This window comes from Trematomus bernacchii, unplaced genomic scaffold, assembly GCF_902827165.1.
Source record: "Trematomus bernacchii unplaced genomic scaffold, fTreBer1.1, whole genome shotgun sequence".
NCBI classification, from domain to species: Eukaryota; Metazoa; Chordata; class Actinopteri; order Perciformes; family Nototheniidae; genus Trematomus; species Trematomus bernacchii.
Window position 1 is genome coordinate 5,517,631 of NW_022987689.1, and position 24,714 is coordinate 5,542,344.

Sequence of the window (24,714 nt, forward strand, 5' to 3'; positions counted from 1 at the left end):
TTTCTTTTAATTAATTAATCATAACCTTAAAAAGGTATTTTACCACAACTTTTAATATCCCGCAGGCATTTTTCTGATCATCTGACATGCCTTTGTTTCAAGCCATGCCTCTGTCTCAAATGATTGTATTGGGTTTTTCAATGACCTTGTGGAGAAACACCTGGGTTGGAAAAGCAGCTCATTACGTGAATTGCGGTCGGAAAATGAACAATGACAGACGAGCGAGACTGAATACCAATAGGCTGAAGCACTGATTACTTTTTGTTTTAAGATGTTGGCTGTCCTGCCACGTTTTGTGTCCCCTCTATCAGACAAAACATGTTCATTTCCCAACCCAATTGATATTGTCTGATATATTGTCACATAGGCAAATCTATACAGGCATGCACTTGGCATGTTTGCAGCATGTGGTTTGAGTAGGAGAGCTGTTTTTCTAAGTGACTGAGCAACAAAATAGTGAAAAAGGGGTCAACTGGGGTCATGACCCGATCATAAGCCTGTCTGTATGAGGTATATGTGAGTGGGAGGGTGTATGCATGACTCTAAAGCCTGTAAAGTCTGTGATCCATCCCATGTGATGGATGAGGCTAAGGGTTAAGGGCGTATTGGGGGGCTATGTTTTCTACTTAAGGGTGACTAACGCTAAATCACAACTTGTTCTCTTCTTTGGGTCACGCAACCTCTCTGCACAATGTTTTAAAACCTCTGACAAGCAGCCTTGGTATTTATAAAGCTGAAAACGGTAAAGGAAAAAGTGAAATGTAAAAAACTGTGTTGATATTTGGAGAACATTTGTTGGTGTGGATTCAATCAGGCAAAGGGCTATTTGAAAAAAGAAAAGTCTCAACATGAATCACAACGTTATTGGCTCAACTTAGAGTTTCGCAATAATAGAACGCTATAGTGATAAATATGTCATTGTACGGAATGGATAATTTCCCTTTAAGCCTTATATTTATTAAGATACCTTTCTGCTGCATACATTTGACCGATTACCTTTTTGGGGTTTAAAAGCTCACTTATACTTCAGAGTGACGTTAAAGTAAAAGTCAGGGGAGGACTTAGTGTGCTGTAACATTTATTAGGTTTGAGTGAGAAGCCATTTCCAAACCCATCTTATAATCCTTTGCATTGACTTCCTGCATGACTAAGTATACATTTTATATTTTATCTCACACCTACCTGGTGATTCTAGCATGACAAGCTAATAAAAGTCTTATTTCACTGCCTCCATAATAATATAAGTTTCCAATTACTTTGTATTCTGATAGCCCGTATACATTTTACAACAGCACATTCTGAACCCATGTGCCCTATGTGACACAGAGCCAGCGTGGTTCCATGTATGATGTATTACCTGCAGGGCACACTTGTGTAACCCCTGTGCACTAACCCTGTTTCTGCATATCAGCCATCATTCAAGCCTATTTACAGAGACTAGCTTATGTTGAAGATCATCTCATGTAGCACTCGTGCAGGCCAATCAATACGTCACTGTTGTGTGGAAAGAAAATCTGAGTGTCTCTAAATTAACTTGAAATTTGGAAAGTTCTGGTATACAAAGTTTGTCCACATGCTTGTTTATGACCTTACAGATTCAGATTGTTGTCATTATAGAAAGAGGTCGAGTACCTGCTGGGGAAATGACTGACAGCGAAGAGATGATCATCTCATCCCTGCCGGTCAGGTTTGCTGTGACATGAGGTCATCTCAGTTAGACTTTGATGAGTAGCGAGCAGCGATCCGCAGCTGCCATACCTCCGTCAACTCACTGTGGAGAGAGCTAGAGACAGAAGGAGAGAAAAAGGGGAAGACAGTCAACCTTAACAAGGATTCAAACCTGTCAATCAAGACAAGAAAGCAACAAGGGGAGGAAAGGTGGGAGAAGAGAGGGAGAAATTCATCACCAGTGGGACAGACACAAAAAGATGTAAAGGTGGAGAAGGAAGCGTGAAGGAAAGAGGGAGAGAACAACACAGAGAGAATCCTGTAGAGACCACTTGAAACGAAAGAATGTTTTGATTTTTGCATGCAGCCAGTTCAGCTGTGGGTTATTCTCCCACTGGGAAGAGTAATTGCTTGTTGATCTAATGTTCTATCCCCTCCTGTCCCTGAAAAACCAACACATTTGATGAGTCATGGGTCTATGTGCTTTCTTCATTCTGCGGGACAAGAACTCCTGGCCTCCTCCAATCTAAATATTCACAAATCAAGAGAAAAGACTTTGGGCTCAGTTCCAAATTTGATGAAGCATATCGCTGCTCAGCCCACCGCTGCCCGCCCTTACGATACCTCAGAGGGTTTGCTAACATTGTTCGCATCACTTTCTCATTCTTTCTCTCTCCGTCTCTTAGCCCATTTCTGTTCCTTCCTCCCTCTCGCTCTGTGAGGCAGATTCGTGAGCAGCTAATTAATGAGTTTAATGCTAGGATTCATGCACATATTATGGGTCAATTAGAGAAAGAGCCTCAGCTCCGAGGTAGGAGTTATAATCTAGAAGGACATTTATCTTGTGCTGAGTGTGAGCTGTTGTTGTGAATGTGTGTCGCTGCCTGTTTGTTTTACCCTGGCTGTCACTTATCTCCCCTCCTGAAATGCTGATCGCGGCATCTTCAGTTGACCAAGGAGAGGCATTCAATTACACCAGGTTCTGTAGGACATATGCTAGTCAAGTAGCGGAAAATGTGGGTGCGCCATTTCATTTAATGGGGTCAGCAGTGGCTACATGTGTCTCTCTGTAAATCACTTAAGTGAATGAGTTTGGGAGGTCGGGATTGCACTGATGCCAATACGGGAGTGTTTCTCAGTGTGTGTGTTTATTTAAGTGAGTGTGTACTTGAAAATGTTTGTGTATATGTGTGTTGGCATTTTTCAGCTCACAAGTTTGCCTTGAGGCACTTTTGCAGCGCTGCTATCTCAGACGGCTGATTCAGCACAGTCCTCTCTGTTTTCTCTTCACTCTTGCCCATTTATGAGTGTCCAGGCTAACTGCTGTCTGTCTGTAAACACACAACCCAGGGGGCAGAACCCAAATGCACAAATACTCCTCACACCCCATTAAACACACACTGAACAACTTATGGTGATCCCTTTTCCTCAGAGTCAGGGCAATATTTTTTCCAGTGTCTTTGTGTGTTGGCCGTGTACATGCGTGTGGTGCTTCGCTTCACCCAGATGTATTTTATATAGCAAAGATGATGACACATAAGTTCTCTCCCCCGCTCCTACTGAAAATGAATTTTTGATCTGTGTTTTATCATCTTGTAATCTCCGCTATCTTCGGAAGTTATTACTTTATAAAAAGGCTCTGCAGCTGGTTTGTGCTCCACCGTATGGGGAGGGTTTTTTAAGACTCTCAATGTTCTTGTATTAGTTGGATCTCAGTATTCTCCTCACACATCACATGGAATCTGTGTTATAAAAGTCAAGAGAGGTCAAAAACTCCCTCTCCCACGCACTAAAACAGAAGCTCACACTCCCTTGTAAAAACACTATTACCTTTATAAGGCTCTCTTATAAACCCTATAGACCTTTATATTCCCTGATACATGCATCGACAGTTTGGAAAGCTATGTTTTTTTTGCACAGTGGGACATCCTTGGGCATTGCAGCTGTGATATGCCTCACAGCTCCTAGGGTTGTTTTATAAGCTGTTTGGGGTTGTTGTGGTTTGGTCATGTATGTGATAGTCTGGCTGTGTGTGGACACTGTTGTGTGACTAGACATGAGGTCAGTCAGTTAGCCTCTGGTGTCTGTCAGCCCCACCAAAGGAGATAGGAGAGCAGCCGCCGTTGGGGGCAGCAGCTTGAGTTGTGTGTGTGCATGATGCCACCTCTTTCCCTCTCACCTTCTTTCTTTTTCACCCTTTCCTCATCTCTCTATCCTTCACTAACAGCCCATCAGAGATAGCTGGCTGAATGGTATGAATGGAAGAGTCATAAGAGCAGGAACCTGCCCTTTTTACAACATAGTAAAGTAGACGTTGGCTTCCTAAAGCCAGCCTCACAGTGAATTTTTTATGAAGCGTAGCATTTTTTAATTCAATCTAAAATGCCTGTTGATACACAGGTCTAAAGGATTTTCTCACTTAGTTCTCACTGTGCCACATCATCCACTGATTTGGCAGTGAGGGGATGTGTCACCAACTCCTTAGTCAAATAGCTTTTTAACAAGCTCCTTGAAACTATTTATGTAAAGGGATTTTAGTCAGATACAATAAAACTATTTTGCGTTGAGCAAATTCAATGTTGTTTTTACTGATTTATTTTTCTCTAAATATCTAAAATGCTTAACCAATGGCTCGTTGTTGTTTTTTTTAAACCTGACAATATATTGTATTGTCTGCAGAATTATTGTGTTCTTTGTATATATCTTTGCTGTGCATACTCAGAGTGATTTTACTTTCTAAAAGCATTCTTAAAAAGTGTTTTAAACATTTTAAACAAGTATACCCTACATCCAATTCCTCAGCTTCAGTCAAGCCTTTACAATCTTTTACTCTGGAAAATAGTAGCAGCTGGACGCATTCTAAGATGCTTGTCCCATTAAATGTATAACCCTTCCCCCTCTGGAGTTCAGTGGCACCACAGCTTCCTCCCCCATCAGTAAGCCTGCTAAAATATTAGACATTTATCATGGTTATTATAGTCAGTAAATCCTTCCACAAAGTGCAGAAACCCCCACTGCTTTGTATTCTTTTGGGATATGAGGGTAAATGGATTAGGTTATTGCTTGGACAAAGGCATCAACCAAAATAATCTTTGTCCGCCTCCATATCCTTTAGAATTTAGGACTCAAACTAAAGAAACCAACCTCCACTAACCAGAGACTTTGCCTCATGTGGAAGTCTTACAATCTTAACATAAACATACTACTGAGCTACAGTATCCTGTACAGTAAGGTAGCTCATCTTAGTTTAGCAAAAAGATTGGAAACTTATTTTTTTTAACCTCTTAAGCACGGCGGTCCCCCCATTGGACCCCTCCCACCTTTTTGTTTTCGAGATAATGTCTCAGGGCTTCTTAACATTTATGAAACTATTAATGTGTAGCACCAAATTAACGGGAAGAATCTCAGCTAACTGAAGATATGAACCATTTTTACCAAAACAAAACACAAGTCTCATAAGAAGGGTCTAAATGACCCCTGAGCGAAAAAATTCTAACGCACTGCGGCACACAATTCAAGATAAAGATACCCTTATTACTTATCGTAGCTGCACATACAATATAGCCTATTAAAGCTGAGACTCCACTGATTATTTAGGTATAGTATCATCACTGAGCGATCCGAACTTGCGACAGGGGAAGCAAACACAGACATCACAACACGTACCTTTACGGAGGTTTTACGGCAGATCGTCTCACCGTAGCTGTCAATTAGGTCAAAAGACGTGTTCAATGGCATTAAAACGAGGAAAAAAATGTCTACAACTGTTGATCCATAGGTTGATAATGTACCTGTACCTTTTAAAAAATTATTTATAATCCATAATTCCATTTTTTATGTAAAAATCGGAGCGGAAAAGTTAGCTGCTGTATGCAGCTTCCGGTTTTGGTAACGCGTCACTCTCACTCCTTATTTGTTAACGTTTTGGTGTGTATATAACTTTCCCTCGATTCCATTGGCCCTAGCGGTTATAAAGAGCTTTCATTCATCAAAATCGACCAAGGGGGGCCAGAGATAGGTCAAATCCACCCAAATGACCCAGAAGTGGGGGTTTTTGGCTAAATCTCTCTAAAAAGGTCAAATTTCACTTGTTTTGCATCAATCTTGATACAGGGTACTTATTATATGTTGTACTTTGGATTCCTAAAGCTTTTAGTCTACTAACCCATCATCCAAGGGTAGTTTTCACTATAAGTAAAAAGTTATTTTTGGATGGACACTATAATTTACAGTTTTTTACTATGTAAAATCTGAATTTTCTTTAAAATAAAAAACATCTATATTGATTCTGACTTTTCTACATCCAACTCACAGGTTTATCATTACTTTGAGAATAAAGATTATTAATTTAACCCTTTTAGAAGGGAAGATATGGTCATTTGTTCTGGGAATGTCATTTTCGAGCCTGAGACCTGAAAAACAGGCTCAGGGCTTAAGAGGTCTAAACATTATTGAAAATAAAACACGGGACACTAGGCAACCATTTTCATGCCACTATCAATCCTATTAAACAGTTGTGTTAAAAGAACCGGGAGAATACATATTGAAAAACTGGCACTAAGCCTTTTATATTTGTACTGGTGTTGTTAGCATGTGGTCTTTGCAGGTCTTTTGGTAGGAAACACTGGAGGTGAAAAAAAAGACAGAACCTTGTGAAATCACTTTTTGCTAGGCTGGACCGCCAGTCAGACAGTTCTACCTTACTGATTGCCTCAGCCATTGATTTAACAAGCTGAAATGGCTGAATATGAGCCAATGGCCATCACAACAGTGCAAAAACTACTGACGATTGGCCACAGGCACACCGTTATCCAACAGCACCTGATGACCAACTTTCTACTGGATTCTGGATTTTGAATCTACTGATTGTATACATTAGGATATTGTTCATGATTGTAAACTCAGTAACAAAAGGAATAGTTCAACACTTTTGCCAAGAATTAGATGATAAATTCAATCCTCTCTCATGTCAAAAATTACGCAATACACTGAGCAATAAGTTCTCTCATCAACGGGGGCAAACAACTACAAAAGTCCACCTACCAGCACCTCTAAAGCTCAGTAATGAAACAAGCACATCTAATTAGTTTATTCCATACAGTAACCAAAAAAGAAACACGTACAAATATGTAGTGTTAAAGGGGATGTGTGGGAATATTTCTGGTAAAATTAAATATACATTTTTTGTCTCAGTCTGTTTTCATCTCTGCTTACCATTCTAGCTGATGTATTAGACCCAGATGTCTGACTCATGCATAATCCTTTGCTCATGGTTTTTCTCAGATTTTTTCCCCATTTTCTGACATTGTTTTTCTGTTTTCACAGCATGCCCGCCGGGTACCTTCAAGTCAACCCAGGGTCCAGGTCTGTGTCTACAATGCCCTCCCAACAGCCGCTCCACAGCTGAAGCCGCCACCATCTGTGTGTGCCGCAACGGTTATTACCGTGGTGATGCTGATCAGCCGGATGAACCCTGCACGAGTGAGTACATTGTACATGACATGACATAAACACTCCAACAATGTCACACTCTTACATTCTTGTACGAAAAGTACCTTATATAGGAATCCATGTGGGCACTGTCCATTTCAGTGTAAATCTATTTGAAAAAGGAATGATAAATATATACAAGCCACTGTATTTGCAGAATGACAAAAGTGTAGAGATTTTTTCCCATCTTACTTTGTCTGTGTCTTTCACACTATCATCCAACTAGCACATATTGTAGCATTTTAAAGGGCGTCTATCCAAAACCCTGGTTGGCTTCTAATTCTGTTCATAATGATCACATTTGAAGGTTTCCGTCATTGACGTCTCTGTCACTCTGCCAGAGAGCTACCTCTCTGTCTGTTGAATTCTGAGTTATTTCCTTCTCTCTGTCTCCTTTTCTTGCTGCTGTTCTTTCGTTCTTTCTGTCTGCTATCATCCCCTGAAGTCCTAATTACTCAGGCAGATGCTGCGAAGCTTCGACACTGTCCTGCCGTTATCCACTGGAGATCCAATAAGGCCTCTCACAGCATTGTAGTTATCTTAATATGATGTAAAAGCAATATGCTAAGCCTTCCTGACGTTCCCTGCTGACACACAGTTACACAGAAGGAGAGCACTGTTAGACCCCAAAAAGTTTGTTTACCTCTCTTCCTTCGCTGCCGCTAGGGAGTGCCTTAATGGTTTATACTCCTAAACAGCAGACCTGGAAGCATTATTGGTGGGGTTATTCATTCTTTTATTCCTGATTTATTCACATAGACCTGGCTAATTGGCCTAAGAAATGGGCTCAGGACCAAACTCCTTTCCTCATCGCTTAGCAGTTGTAGAGTTAAAAGGTAAAACGTGTATTGCAGCGGTTCCCAACCTGTGGGCCGCGGCCCCCTAGTGGTCCGCGAAGGCATTGCAAGTGGGCTGCCAAATAATTGTATTTTTTATTTATTTATTTTTATTTTTTATTATTATTATTTAAATGTATTTATTATTTTGTACAGGCTAAAGACACAAACATGGACATAACAATAACATATAGGAGATGACATTCCCATCTCAGACAAAAACAAAACAAAATCAGAAGAAATAAAGATACAGTCAGTAGGATCACTTCAACCAACCAAAAACCACCAAAAACAACATGGCGAGCATATTTATTGTTCCTTTAATCCCACTCTTCGTTGGAGCTAATTATTTCCCATTTCATGGTGTGATGAGCCTTTGATTTGTTGTAGCAATAATCTTTTCCAAAATAAATTGTATTTTTAATCTACTCTTCAAACACCTTAAATTAAGATTACTCCTTGATTGACTTTTAGAAATATGTATTTTAGCCAGAAGAATAGTTGTATGTATTAACTGTGTGCAGTCTTCATCTAAAAGCCCAAATACAATATTAAAGGGTGTAAATGTAAATTCAATATTTGCCGCCAAATAATTTGCAAAACATTATGATTTGTGTGGAAACATTTTCATTATTAAGATTTATTTTGTATTTTAACCTCTTTTCCATTCTTTCTTGATCCTCCTTAGCAACGGTCATTACAGTCCTTGACAGCGGTCTGTTATACTGGATTAACAACATGTCAGATGTTCTGAATTGACCAATCAGAACTTTATTTAGCCTCCGTATTGTTTATGGTTGAATGTCGGCCGCGAAAACATTTTTTATTCTTAAGAGGGCCCTGAGTTGAAAAAGGTTGGGAACCGCTGGTGTATTGAATGCATCTCCTATGTTGTATTTTGTTTTTATAACTCTGAATACGATGGGCCTTTAAGCTGCAATGGATCCCCAAAGCAGACTAGCTGCTTGTCTGACTGCTCTAAAGCTTCCGAAACATAGCCGTCTACACCTTTAGGCTTTGGATGTTCCTCGACGGATGACACCCCATTTTCACCTTGAGTTTTGTCCGCCTTATATGCTGCTTAGCCCCCGCTGAATTAGTGAACGCTCCATCAAGTATAGCATCTGCCTCTACCTTGAGGCCTAGAATTTTCCCCAAGCAATTTCCACAACAGCTCCCCAGTGGAGCTTCTTGAACAGATCCCTCTGGATTGTGTTCAGTTTCTGATTGTAGCCTTTTTTACTTATTTCTGCCTTCAATCACACCACTTCAATTTTATCTTCTCTGTCAGTTCTGTCCGTCTTTTCTCTGCTTCATACTCTATTTTCCTCTAACGTTCAGTACAATTTGAACTCTGTCAATATCTCAACCTTAAAGGTGGGGTAGGTAATTTTGGAGAAACCAGCTTGAGTGCGCTCAAATTTGAAAATACACAGCCGGAACAAATCTGCCACTTCCTTACAGAGCCCCTCCTCCAACACACACAAACGCACACATGACCAATGAGGGCACGAGATAAGTTTGTGCACAGATGGAAGGCTGACAGGCAGGTAGGCCATCCAGTTATTTTAGCCGGGCCGGCTAAAATGATTGGTCGTGCTTTTTACAGTACTACGGCTTCCACAGATGAAATGTTTTAATGGATTTTTTGTCAAAGCACTTAAGATATTCATTGCTATCGGGATGTTAAGAGCATTCCATGGAATATAACAAAAAGGGTATCTCGAGCCGGTTTCTCAAACTTACCTACCCCACCTTTAAGGTTAGAATATGTATGGTTTTTAATGATAACTCAAGTGCCAAGTGGACATACAAGCATTGTACACAGAGCCAACCATTATTGATCTATTTATCAACAACAACCAAAGCAAGGCAATATATATATATCCCATGAAAAATAAAGTCACTTTTTTTACATTACCATCTTAAACCAACTTCAATGCCTCCTCAATTTCGTTGGCAGATTTGTTTTCCAACGGCACAATAGAACACTTCTCTGACGTTTGCCTCATACAGTATAGCAGCTGAGCTTGATGCTCATGGTGCCCTAGATCTCAGCAGGGGGAGGCAGTGAGATCATCCTAGTAAGAATCTTTTTAATACTGCCAGTCCTGATAAGAGCACTGCTTGAGTAGCTTAAATCAGGCCAATATGTAGCGGCAGAAGCTGTAGCTTAAGCGCCTCTAGACACCATCAGAGGCGCGGGTCCAAGTGTGATCCTGATCAGTCTGATTAGCTTCCTGATGGATTGTCCAGCACCTGGCTCTGTCAGCAGGGGGGCTTCATGCTATAACCCTCCCCCCGCTACTTTTCCCTCAGGGATATGCTATGCCTTGGATGCACTTCAAACTCCTCTCCACCTCCCATACCTCCTTCATCTCAATCCTCTGTCTTGTGCTGACTCCTGCCATGCCTGTGAAAAAGGAACACCAGGCGCTCTATCTCACAGCGTGAAGCCCACTCCTCTCAGCTTGGCTACCCAGCATAGTGAGCTTTGGGACAATGGTTTGCATTGCACTGCATCCTGGTCCTTACCCCCGGATGAGAAGAAAATGGATGTACATGTGTTTTGGGGGAGGTCAGCCAGCTCCCGCATGCTGGGCCAGGGTTTTTTTCAATATCTGTGAGCCTCAGAAAGAGAATGACGAGATGAGATGTAATAGACGGGAGTCGGGCAAACCAGTGCTGATTGGTCCATAGGGGAGATGAGATGCGGTGATGGAGCTCCCTGGTGTGAGAAATGGTGGTAAAGGGAAGGAAATGATTGCAGGGAAGGACTGATGACAAAGTTAGACAGTAAAACAATTAGAAAAAGAACATCAACACATTGGCTGTATTTGTATCTGTATGTTTAAGGTAGAAGAAGTGATGGATTAAAAGAGCTGTCTAGGGAAGTTATACACAGCCCACAGTAACACAGAGAGTCACATTCAAGCAGGATTCAAAAAAGATAAATAAAACAGGCTGTACAGTATATGCAAACCACCACTGCCAGTCACCAACCAATTTATGAGAAAACTCTTTGGAATGTAATTGAATCAACATAAATACAGGGGAAGAGAAGGAACATAGGATGGTTCTGAAGGCTTTCTGCATTCCAAATCCATACCACATTGGCTCTGATTCTTGCGGCTCTTTCTCAATACTCATATTTGGCCCGGCCCCTGAAAACCCCCTTGAGCCCTGTCAAACACTGTCTGCGCCTCGTAAAAACAGGGTTATCTATTTTTCCATTTTCCTCTGGAGTCCATTTAGATTTTGTTCTTCTTTACTCTCCTATTTACTGTCTCTCCTCTCTCCCTGTTCTGGTTTCAAAGAGGCAGTGGAGGGAGCCGTCAAAGAGCATACATATTCTGTTCTATTATCCAAGTGTTTTTTCTCCATGAACTAAGTTGTCAGTTCTGGAGTCAGTTGAGGGTGCCTCCCAAGCCGTCCACTTGCCAGTTTCCTCTCAGTAAATAGCAAATGGAGATAAGTCAAGGTAATTGTTTGGCCTACTCTAATCCCTGGGCTTGCTTGGAAAACATTTCAGACATGCATGCACACAAATGTCTATCTATCGCATCTAAAGCTTTGGGTGCAGTGATTGAAAGTTGGAATTACAGTAGAGATTATTTTAGTCCGAGAAGCTTCCCCATATTCATGTTGCGTGTCCTGAGACAAGTCATGTGGATGCACCCACATCTACAAAACTGCACTGCATGCTACCATAACACTAAAAGTCTATCAATGACCCCCTCAGTCTCTCAGCCAGACAATATTAGTCCTTATAACATGTTTTATTTCACGTCTCACCAGCCCACACAGCCCTTCTTTATTTGTTCCTACAGTAGCTCCTCTGGCTGTGATCAGTATCTCCACACAGGGACCTTCTGTTGATCCCTCGAGACCTGTTTCACATCATAAAAACAAGCCGTTTGAAAGAAGAGAAGCTCCGGTCTCAGACCATTCAAAGGGTAGATAAGTGCACAATGTGCAGAAGTGTTTATTTCAGGCACTGGGACACTCTTTATATTAGCAGCCGAAAAGGGAAAACTGGGCTCAGGCTTTTAAAGCCCAGCTGGCACCTTTAAGCTTCCTCACACTTTTACAGTACATTTTAATTAAAAAGTGATCCATCTCTCTCTTTTGGTCTTTTCTTGTTCAGAGAGAGGGGTTCAAGCGCTGTACTTGCTTGTACCTTTTACATTTGCTTGGGATGTTCATGCCCCCACACAGCTGTAGAGTGATAAAGGAAGGAGGATGGTAGTTCAAAATATCTTTACAGCTCAGTGACAGTTAATATGATCAACGTTTCTTTTTAAAATAACTTTCTCTAGATTGTCACGTAAAGTGGATTATTATTATGGGGTATTGTTACAAAGACTTTTACTTGACTCTTTTAGTCAAAACGTTTTTTTCCCCCAAGAAAGGACTTGCATGTCAACACAAGCAAATCTAATTGAGTACATTTACGGTTACTAAAAGCAGTAACAACATTTTAAAACATTTAACTTTAAGCCATTTCAGTTTCATTGCCGTCCTCGTTGCCCTTGCACACATGACCTGACACTTAGCACTGGCTGTTGTGATTGCACAGTTAAAAGGGAGCCCTTGGAGCTGCTTGGAGGTGCTGTTCTGCTCCTTTAAACATAAGTGAAAGCAACGTGTATGTGAGCACAACTAAATCTGACTGGCAAGGCTAAATGAACACATGCTGAGTGCCTGTAAGTAACGTTCCCAACAGATTAATCCTATGGCCAATTAAAACAGCCAAAGGCTGCAGTCTGCAAATCACTGGTTAAGTGGCCGTCACATCTAATTTCTTGTGCCATCCCTGCTTATGTGAAGCTTGAAGTAATTGGGACGAAGGGCTGTAACACCTTGTTCACACCTCAGCCAAGCAAAAATAAAATGTCTTCTATCACTGTAAGAATACATTGATGCAGACAGTGCAGGCATGAATACACAGAAACAGATAATACCTCTGTGTGTGTTTGTGTCGCATGCATTTTCCACTTGAGCAGATGTGCATTTATTTTCCCTACGAAGCAACTTTGGAGTGGAGTGCATGTGTGTGATGGATTATACAGAGGATACAAGTGGCGTGAGTAACATATGAAGTGTCTATTGTGCATTCCCCAAGGGGAGAAGCTAAAATGCTGCCAATTCTCTAATATGACCTGTTCCTACCGGCACACACCCTTTTTTTCTTTGTCTTTTCAATCCATGGACATCTGGTAGCATCCAAGGACCAAAGTATGTGTCATCTGACCATGATTCTGGAGCACTAGCTGTCCTTTCAGCCAGACCATAATAATCACACTGTGGAGGTCACACCCTTCCTGTCACTGACCTCTCTGTTGTTGAAGCGCTGGGCTGAGGTCGCAGCAGTACCAGTGCCGTTCCCTCACCCCACGTGTGTACTGCCGCTTTGTCCCAGCTTCCTAGGGCTGTCCCACGTGGTTCTGCTGCAACAATGATTAATTGTGTCTGTGTTGACTGAAGTAAATGTCTGCCCTTAGCTCAGAGAAATGGGAGTGTTGTTTCATAATATGCTTGAAAATCTATATGTGTGAAAAGAGACGAGGGAAGAGAGCACAGAATGATTGAGAGCTGAGTAGTTCTTAAAAGGTTTTGGAGAACTGAGTGGATTTTTTGTTTCACAGTAGTCATAGATTTAGAAGTAGGTCAGTTAAACTCCTCTTTTAATGATAAAGGTCAGGCTTTATGGAGGATAAATTGGTACCACATCAGCTCTGCAGGGCAGCCTCACTTAACCTAAGCAGCACTGACTAAGGGCTTTGCCAAGCTTCTGCTTTATCGGCAGTGTCTGGTATCTGAGAAGAAAGAGCTGCCTCTGAGCAGCTGCAGGGACACAAAGTCTCAGCGAAGCAAAATTCTAAACTGCCATTTGAGCAGATTTGAACTTTAAACTTATTGTGCTTCAATTAGGGGGAGCTGAACAAGCCACTTTTTTTGCACCCCAATATCAAGCCACTACTCAAGCAAGACAATGGTTTTATATTTTCTTCAGTTTTTCTTAATATCGTCTTTGAGCTTCTGCTCCAGCTGCAGGCTATGAGGGAGTGAATGGGAGCGTGAATCTCCAGAGACACTTGGAAAAGAATACTCCATGCAACACTGCATTTTGCTGAATAACCAATGTTTGATAGACACAAATGTTTCGCTGTATGATCTCTCTAGGTGTGATTCGAATAAATTAGCATTCAAATTGTGCTGAAAGATAGAGAAAAAGACAATTTAGTCTTTGACAACTAAAGTATTACGGGTTTGTAAATTGACTGAATTGACCTAACAGTAAGGAGATTAATGAAACAATTGTTCTTGATAAGCAATGTGCTTCAAGGATCACAACCGTTCTGATATGAATTGGTTCTAGATGTTAAGGTACACACTCAATTGGCGTACATCTGTTGGCTGTCTGTCTACAGGTGTCCCATCAAGCCCAAGGAATGTGATCTCCATTGTGAACGAAACCTCTGTAATCCTGGAGTGGCATTCTCCCAGGGAGACGGGCGGCCGTGAAGACGTCGTCTACAACATAGTGTGCAAGAAGTGCCGGGCCGACCGGCGCTCTTGCTCCCACTGCGACGACAATGTGGACTTCGTCCCTCGACAGCTGGGTCTGACTGACACCAGGGTGTTCATCAGCAACCTGCTGGCTCACACCCTCTACAGCTTTGAGATACAGGCTGTGAATGGAGTCAGCAATAAGAGCCCGTACCCTGCCCAGCATGTTTCCATAGACATCACCACCAACCAGGCTGGTAAGTGGCTGCTACAGCTAGGTGTGGTTTTGGCCTAATGATGATCACGATGACTATTATTTACCATTTGCAATATCATCATCATTTAGCGTTATTAACTCAAACAAGTGCTTTATTTTAGTTTATAGTTCTGAAATGGCAAATTATACTATCATTATAATTAAATGCAGATACTTTCGTTTAAAAATATCACCATCTAACACAATTTGCAGTTCAGAGTCTTATTCACTGCATAATGGTGGCTGACTTCAGGGCTGCTTATATTTCACGTCGCTCCAGCGTGAATAATGACTTTAACGCTTGGAGCATGAGGCCAGTTGGTTTAGTGCAAGTTATACATTCATGCTCTCTTTTTAGACCTTCCGCCCTGAATCAAAGTAATGGCTTTCCCTTGTAAAGACACGATGGAGGAATTCAAGCTCAGACTCAAGACACAGCATGTTACATTTTGTTGGAGGACAAGTACAATTCACTGCACCATCCCTCTTTCTTTTGTAGTTTATTTACATATCAAATCCTTTGATGGAAAAAGCCAGAGTTTGCATTTCTCTCGGGGAATTCCAGCGATACTTGCTTTTTAACATTGCTAAAGGTAATAATACCTCCGAAAACAACACAAGTCATTTATGAAACCTCATTTTTTAGTTCACATCTGGAGGTTGCAACCTGGTTGCTTCACAGACTGACGCATCTCTTTGTTGTCTTTCTTTGGTCTTTGTTTAATGAGACTTTGTGTCAAGAGCAATGCCACACAGCAAGTCAGTACTTCTCTCTTCACAGGAGCCTACACCCAAGTTGGAACCTGTCTGTTAATCCTTATATTTATACACCAACACAGCTTTTTGAATTAACACAAAAACAACAAGAGAATACATCCAACTTAATTATATCCCTTTGAGTTACATCAAGCATTTGCCATGATCCTCAAAGCGATAATGTCTTCGTTGCAATGCTCATGACAATAGACACGTTGAAGTACATGTTTCACCTTTAGTGTTGTATAACAGTCATCCAGATGAAACTCTGTTCAATACTTTAATGTCAGACCGAAGGAGACTGAACCAAGATAGATACAGAGACAGCTGGGTTTGTGTGCATGTGTCTGCACATTGGCTTTGCCTGTGATGGATATGAGCCAAGCCAATAAAAATGACCTTCATCCGGTCATCTTTCTCTCTTCCTCCCTGTCTTCCTCTCTGTATAATTGTGTGTGCTTTGCCTCTAACTGTTCCTGTGATGGGACCTGAGCCCAGCCAATGGAAATGACAGGTCGAGGATATTGTTTTTTCCGGTCCTCTCAGTTCTTCATGCCTTTGTAGATCTTTGACTTCCACACATAAGCACCTCATCAAGGGACAAGTATTGACCAAGTGAAACATTTAAATGAGGCTCTGTGTTTCTGTGGATGAAGCCGACCCTGAAACTCACAGCGTAAGCTTTTTGGGACCTAATAACCGATATGAAGTGTAGTCACAGTGCGGCAAAACATATTGTTGGTTAAAGTTTATACTAGCAAGGTTCCCATAAGGAAAGAGAGTTACATGTTTGTCAGCTCAGAAACATTTGTTGTGTTTTCTGGTCAGCTTCACTGATGAAATACCTTATATCAGTATAGAATGAACTAATTTCATATTTATCTCAAAGACCATTGAAAAAGATTGCTGTATCCAGGTCCCGTTCGTATAGTAGTACATTTAGAAATACAATTTGGCCCAGTTGGTTGAGGGCCTACCGTATTTGATTACAATGACTCTCACAAAATGTACGGACCAACTGAACTTGTCTATGGGAATCAATCAGGGGAGAGGTGGGAGGGAAGACAGGGCTGGATGGAGAAAGGAATCACTTTTTTTGACCAGACCGCTAGACTGTGACATTGAAGGAGAGGAAAATGAGGGAGTAAATAGGTCTGATTATCAGGGTGGCCTAATGGGGCTGACTGTCCCCATTTGACAGGCTAATAGCACACTTGACAGATGGATGTAGAAGAAGCAATGCCCAGGCCTATTGTTGAAGTCTGCTGCAGTAATGAGGTGTCTGCCAGTAATCTGCTATAGGCTTATGTCCAGCCCTATATGGCCCTTTGTGGCCATGTAATTGCACTGTTCCTAGTTTCGGCAGGTGGTTTCCTCGGTTGGCCACTGCAGAGGCAGGAGGATACAGCAGGGAATTGTGGTAATAATGCACTTAAAAAAACCAAAAGCAGAGACACTCTTTAAAATGTGGAAGGCTTTTTTGTTGGTTGTACACGTTTTCCACTTTTGGAAATGTTGTAATCTTGTCCGTTCCCTTTGTATTTTTGTGCTCACACATGATGCAAGGTTGTGAGCGGTGGCGTAACAACACGCAAGTTCCATGTAAATGAAGTAGGAATAGGAGATGTGTTTATATTCTGGGCCCGAAGTACCGTGGAGATTAGATACAATACAAGTCATCATCCATACAGCAGGATCATCACCAATCCTACCCAATGAACTAAAATGGTTGAAAATTGATTTTAATGTGAAAAACAGTAATCCAAATGAATACAAAGGCACTGTTATCCAGGGTGTTGGTGCCCTTACTGTATGGATAGGAAGACATTTTCTCAATCCTATTATTAAAGCAGCATTATAAAAAACAATTTAGAAATGTACTTGATTTCTTCAGCATCAGATTTACAACTTTAGAACTTAACTGTGAGACAACAGCAAAGGATGGCACTGTTTGTACTAAACAGATGAACAATGCACAACCCTAATCACACATGATGTTCTCTCTATGCCGGAGCCAGGACTGGCAGTATCATCGACAGATTTCTTTGTTTATGTGACACGGACAATGTTAATGCGCATCTGGGAATAGACAGGTGCCCAGATATGAAAGATCTGGAAAGCTACTGATTCAAAATCGGTTTAATTAAGGAGGCCATGGAAGTTGACATACAAGCTCACATTTTGAAAAACCATAAAAATACATGGTATGATCAGTTTTAATTTTTTTTATAGTTTTAAATGTGGAATTCATTGCCAGATAAATGTGGCACAGTTAAAGGTGTGCTCATAATTTTTTTGTTATTTGCTGTTATTCTCAGCACAGCTGTTAAAAAGGTTTGAGAGAAGTTATTTCTCAGCTAATTATAACAATTCAACACACCCTCTTATTTATCTTACTTTACACCCATCACATTTTAGCTATCAATAACATACAATACATCTGTGATCACAGAACCATTTGTTCAACCCAATCAAAATGTGTATCCACCACTCCAAAATAAATAGTTATTGCTTCTACTCAGCTCAAACCACATCATCAGGTATTGGATTTAGTGGATGAATAGAGCCCTCCCATGAGATGTAGGCTGTTGACAAGAGTAATTGTATATTATTACCATTCTTGAACTGAAGTTCAAACTATAAAAAAACAGATAGGTGAAGTGGTCCTTTAAGTGAGATTACTCAGGAAAGAAAAGTTTGTGCTTGTCTCAATGGTGTCTTTGCCTTTTCAACTTGAAATGGCTTTAGTGTGGACTGTTGTAAGATTAAGGAAAACCAAGAGACCACCTAGAAAATAGAAAGGCAGAAGTAGTTAGAGGAGTTATGATGTGAGCCATAAGGAGACAAAGGTGAGAGGAGGAAAGTGGACGATGAGGAGAGGAGGGAGTAATGGAGGTTGGGAGGCAGTCGAAGGGATTTAGTGTAAATCACCAAGGAGGCCATTTAACTGCCCTCGATCCCAGCGTGTGTCTGTGAGGAAGGACTGATCAATAGTGTGATTTAGGAGTTCATTCACAGCTTATGCTGCAACACACACACACACACACACGCACACGGATATAGACATAGAAAGGTTATATACGGCCCCCTCTTATGCTATGAATCACCCCAGGCCTGAAGTTAGTCATATTTATCTATGATAGCTATTGAAAAGTATAGCCATTTGATTTCTCATTGAGAAATAGTGTGGTTTATTTTAGGGGAAGGACACTCTCCACTTCTCGTGGATTTATGAAATTGCTAGATTACCAGAAAGATAAATATAAGGTACTCAAGTTGAGGGCAATAATAGTACTTGTGAGGAAAACTGCAGACTTGGCAGACTTGTTTTTTTATGCAATCCATCCTTGACACTGCTTCATAGGAGGAGGGTATTTTCTCAACCTTCACACATATTACAACTCCTCTGTTATGTGGGGGCGGTTTGATAAACAATCATTGTAAAACAGATCATAAATCTAATGAATGGTGCTATCTTTTTAAACTGATGCCTGATGCTCAAGAGTTCTTTGATCTTACTGGCACAGCCTCTTGACCTAGATGATGTGCCAACAGTCTTTTAGACCACAGAATTCCATGTATATCTACAAACAATCCTCCTCCGCTGCTCTGTTTTGAGAGCTATTCCCACAGAAATGCAAACAACGCTATGCTCTTCCTTCTATGGGCAGACCGGGTGGGTTGCATTTAAGAAACTAAGATGTTATGGGCTGGACTGAAATCCAAACAACCAGATGAATTAAAGAGGTCTGTGCTTGTTGGATTTCCAAAATCAGATAGTGTTAGGCAACATGTACGTTGTGCGAGTTCAAGACACTACTCATTAAGTTTGTACAGTTTAAGCCTTACAGAGTTGCCTTTTTCCTTGTTCCTTCCCCCTCATTGTTTTTTCTATGTATCAGAGCTACAGTGTCAAAAGATTACATCATCTTAGACGGTTCTTCGGGCTCTCTCTGGGTGCCATTTTTATTTCATTTGATGCCTGTTCTCATAAATGTTGATCCTCTCCCTGGACCCTGAAAGAGAGATATTAGCTGCAGGCAAAAAGAAAATTGGGGGCTTGAATGCTGCTGGGCTTCCTCGTCAATTCTGATGTCTTAATACAGTTTGTGAAGTAATTCTAGGAAGTCAGTGTGTTTGTGAGGATGTAGGCTCAATGCAGTGCACAGGTTTGTCTTTCCTTCTTACTTTTATACATACAGTAGAGTTCTGTTCAGAATCCTCCACGTATAATGTGATTTCCAAAATAATTCCAACCATGGTTCCTTGACAGAAATCCATGATGCTGAACTGATCCCTCTTTATGATGTTTGAGAGAGCCCCATTACTATGTACTGTAGTCATGGCTGGCTTGGCCGTCTGAGCCCCTGCTAATAGGGAGGGTGGTAGTTAAATCTATGCCTTTGACAGAGGCACAGCACATGACTATAGGCTGCTCTCCTCATCTGAGACACTGAGCCCCTATTAGGAGGCAGCATGGTTCAATTGTGTGCCAGCATCTTAAAGCACAAACTGCAAGTGCACCATCGAGAGAGAACAACTCTGCTTGTATAGGTGGTTCTGAATGTGGCCATATGTATGTATGTGTGCACAGTTGTATGGGACTTTGCTACAATATCAGCTGACCAATTAAAGTGCAACTTTCTGTCCAATCATTTCAATGAGAGGTTCTGAAGCAGAGCAGGAACTGCCAGCTGGGAATTCAGATATGAAAGTTGTGCTACTGGAGAAGCACAGACGCCTATCTGCAGTCAGTCTTTCCCAGGAATCCCACAATGAGAAACAAGGTGAAAGGAGAGAGAGAGAGAGAGGGGGAGATGTTAAACAAGCATGCTGATTTCCGGGGAGAACTTATAATACTAACATTGTTATTACAAATCATATTTACGTACTATTAAAAGACAAGCTTCATTTGTTATTCCTTATACTTTACAACAGTTGTAGTGTTGAGGAAGAATTGTTTAAGGTCCAAAGAAAAGTAATCACGGTTAATACATTACTAGATCAAACCCTTTTTTGAGATCAGAACAGCACATTTGACATGCTTTCCCCTCACCATACCATATGAATTATGGTGACTGCACACTGCAGTAACAATATTGAAAACAGAAGCTCGGGGTCTGTGCCAGATTTGTAAAATGATGCTCCAACTCATCTGTATTCCAAAGTAGATTCATCGTACAAAGGTAAAGCATGCTTTTTATTCTTTCATCACTTTCTATCAAACTCTCTCTCACCTTTTTTCTCTCCCCCTCTCTCTCCCCCCTTTCCTCTCACTTTCTCTCTGTCTCAGCCAGACACTGGGAGGCTTTGACTTTGATTAATGGTGAGCCAAGCTCTGCATTAAAAGCCAGGGGCAGCAAGTTGGGCCAGATAAAAGTGGAGCACAGGAGCAAGGGGTGGGAGGGATGGAGGGAGGAAAGAAGAGTGCAGGACACAGTCACCAATCACTGTCAGCATCATCGTCCCAGGGTGACAGTGGGGGACGCTGTTGGAGGGGACAGCGGTGCTTCATTGGGCTGAACCTCAACCTCATACAGGCACAACACATTGTCTCTGACAGGCTCTTCACACATAGGCTACTAGGACACACAGACACACATACATGCACATACACACTCTTTATCCCTTTCTCTTGCTTGTCTTCTCCAAAACACGGTCACTGTCTGTCCAGTGGGACATGTCAGTGAGAAAAGTTTATTTTTATTTGGGGAATGCAGTGAGATTTTTTGTTGGAGAATTGTAAGTTCTACAGTATAACAAGATATTTAGAGCTAACAATAGCTTGTCTTGTAAAAAATCCAATAACATTTCCATTGTTTTAAAGTTAATTAACTTTGACATTGTTTTAATGTCAGCTAGGGTTACTTTTGTCTCAACCGATCACAAGTAACTCACATATCATTGCTGTCACCAACAAAGAAACGTTGCTAGCAATCAGAAGGATAAATGAACAAGTTGATCAAATACCACATGAAAATTATAATCAACTAAGTTGTCGGTTAAAAAAATGTTTTGCGTGAGGAGTAAGAGCTGCTCTGGCACAGGGAGAAGATGTCCAAATCCCACCTACGAAGCTCTGATTGGCTCGGTTGTTTCTTCAAATGGGGTTAAAAGCCTATAATAAGCACAACAGCATATTTGTTTGATTTGCTGAGAAGATTGGAGATCCGGGTGGTTAATCAGAGGTCTTAACCCAGGCTATATTCACCAGCACACAGTCATACACTTAGCACTTCAAAACATGCAGAAACAATTATTCAGGGTAAAAATGGATGTTTTTCTGTCTGTCCGCCTGAATGCATGAATTGAGTTGGGATCAGGAGTCGGGGCTGGGGCTGTGGAAATACCTCCCTTCTCAGCCACTTTTTCCACTGCAGGAATGGTATGTGTAGAGTGCCCCTCCCCTGGGTCTGTCAGAAACAGTGTGTGCCTGTAGCCGGTAATTGATAATGCGGCCCAGGCAGCCCTAGCCCTGGTCAGTGGAGCGTGAACCAGCCTGAGAGGCAAAGAGGCTGAAGTGCACCGAGGTGAAGCTTAGCCCTCACACTCTCTGTCGAGGGTAAGAGAGAGAGAGGGAGAGAGGAAATGAGGGAATGCAGGACGTGAGAGCCAAGGGAGGCACACGTAACAGAATCCATTCACACTGACAGGATAAACAGTGCCCATTCATTATTTAGTTACATTTGAGTTAACTCTCTGACACTCAAATCAAGAAATACTTTATCTGATTAAAACTGTAGAACACTAGAAAACAGCAGCAGGCAACTACGTGGAATAAAAGAGGTCAGGGGCTGTATTCCTTACAGAACTCCGTAACCCATGAGTATTTATGCAAGAGTGAAGTAAAAAGAGAAATAAATTACCATTAAAGAGTCTGATGAAAAGGATCATTTAGTTGAGAGAGGGTGCTATTTATTGCCTTTGGAGTAGAGGGGTTATTCAGAAAAATGGAGAGTGGAGACCAGGTGGAGCGATGACTAGGCCTCAGCAGCGAGCAGGCCGAGAGCCAAGAGGCTGATAGGCACAAAATGTTGAGCATGGACTTGTGTGGGGCTGTATTTATGCCTGCAGACATGGGTGGAGACTCGTTTGACTGCACTCTATACAAACAGCAAAGCTTTGAACTCATTATGAGCAGACGGCGCAGAATCAGTTTTTAATCAGACGTACTTGTATGTTTACAAATTGGTTTGATGAGTACGTTTGGTTGGATTCATCTTTGGACTTTGAAATTTAATTATGGTTTATTTTAGCACCTTGGAGTAGTTTGTGATCATACAGTACATTCTGGAGCATCTTTACATGGCAGTAAAGAGATTGATTTGTACATACGAGCTAAGCAATTTGTAATTTGCGACACTATTATAAACTTGATACATTTCTCTATCATGTCTTTTTTGATTTATTTATTATTACTGATTCTACTAAAAGCCTCTGAAAATAGCAAGCAGAAACTCACATCTAAATTAAGAAGAACGTCTTGGTTTAACACTCAACAACTCAGCAACTGTAATCTCCTTTAGACTGTGTTTAGTGATTGGATCAGTTTATATTGACACAGCACTGGTGGCTACAAAAGCAAACAACTGTGCAAACGGCATCTTATTCTGATCCAAATGTTGCTTTGCCCTGATTGGTGCAGTAAGGTATAAGGAGTCACATTTTCCAACAGAGCCCTGAATACTTAAACCCAATAGGAAGAGCAAGTGCAAGTGCAATAACTAAAACTGTTTGGATGTTGGCAGAAAATGGTGTAGGACCACATCATTTATAGTAAGATGCTAAATCTTCTGCTACACAGGAAATTGTGCTTTTTTCAAGATTCTCCAGCAGCAAGAGTGGTTTGTTTGGAATAAACTGTAGACAAAACATGGCACCTAGCTAACCAGGGTAGACAAAATACCTCCAAAACCTTTAACTTGATTTACAGGTAACCAAAAGACCTCTTGGAAGTGTATATTGATTTAACTTTGCAGATTTTAGAAACTTGCTCACCTACTGTCCAAGCCAGCACTGTTTGAGACATTTTTGGAACTAGTGAGTTTGCCCAAGATTAGACATTTTAACATTACAAATTGATGCAAAAAATGTCGATATTAGCTGCAAGGAAATGTGCTTTTTTTCCTCAAAGAGAAAAAAGTGCAGATATTAAACTATGCAACGGTCAGCCTCAGTGACAAGATATTAAAACATGTGTACATTTCATCAGTGAGTACATTTGCAAGGCATCGTGTCAAAAAGACAAAGGGGGGTGGACGATGCAATGACATGTGACCCCTGTTCTGATGGTAAATTAGGATTGATTTAAATTCAGGTTAATTAATTGTATTTTATACTTGTAAAGTCCATAAACAAGAAAAAAAAGGGTGTTGTACTTAAAACTAAGACCTTTATAATGCCTGCAGTAAAAGGAAAAAGGCAGTTGTACTGACATTTTAAGATTTGAAACGACACACAGAAACAGCAGTATCCTGTTATTATGGATTATTTCTTCCTAATGTCCAGTAACACAATCTTTGAGCAGCATGTAAGGAGCGATGAAGGGATGATGGAGGAATGGCAATGCATGGGACAGAAACGTTGCAATGAGCAGGACATGGCCATGTCCCTGGGTTAATTAACAGCCCATGTGGGGGCATTCAGGTGAACTAGGGCTGAAGGATATAAGAGTCTGTGCAGCTGGGCCAAAGCGATCACAATGCTAGAACAATTTGATTCCAAACGGCTGAATAGCATGTGGTGCATAAACAGATGTTTGTTACATAGAGAATGTATCTCTGTCAGTTTATTTGTATAGTATATATATACATGTAGGGTTCTTGTTTTGTTGATAATCAAGTACAGTCTGCTTTTTATTGAATGGATGCAAACATATTTATTTTACTGCCACTGTGTAGTAATTTTATGGCTTACCATGACATGAGTTACAATTAAATCAGCAATTGCTACTTGGTGTTAGACTCTATATCATTAAAAAGACAGTTTTGTATAATTGTTGTTAGGTTACATCTAGATGGGCAAATAAAATAAATATTCTCTGTTCGTGTTAGGTTTTAACATTTCATTTTATCATTCATTCAAGGAGTAATTTCTAACTGAATGGCTCCGTATGACATTGAACATGCTATGATTAATACATGTATCTTTTAATATACATTATAATGTCATGTTAGATTCATGCCTACAAGGTTA

General features: G+C 40.9%; 1 protein-coding gene across 6 annotated transcripts in view; it reads left to right on the forward strand.

The window, feature by feature from the left end:
- Window positions 1-24,714, forward strand: part of LOC117488543 (ephrin type-B receptor 1-B) — a 147,164-nt gene that overhangs the window by 80,247 nt on the left and 42,203 nt on the right. For 5 of the 6 annotated variants that reach the window (XR_004556537.1, XM_034137523.1, XM_034137525.1 and 2 more), the window contains exons 4-5: window positions 6,994-7,149; window positions 14,429-14,764. Coding sequence is in view for 5 of the 6 variants with exons in the window: in XM_034137523.1 (XP_033993414.1) it covers window positions 6,994-7,149; window positions 14,429-14,764 (492 nt within the window). In the remaining variant the exon portion in view is untranslated. The remainder of the gene's footprint in view (window positions 1-6,993; window positions 7,150-14,428; window positions 14,765-24,714) is intronic. The other variant, XM_034137527.1, reaches the window with a different exon arrangement.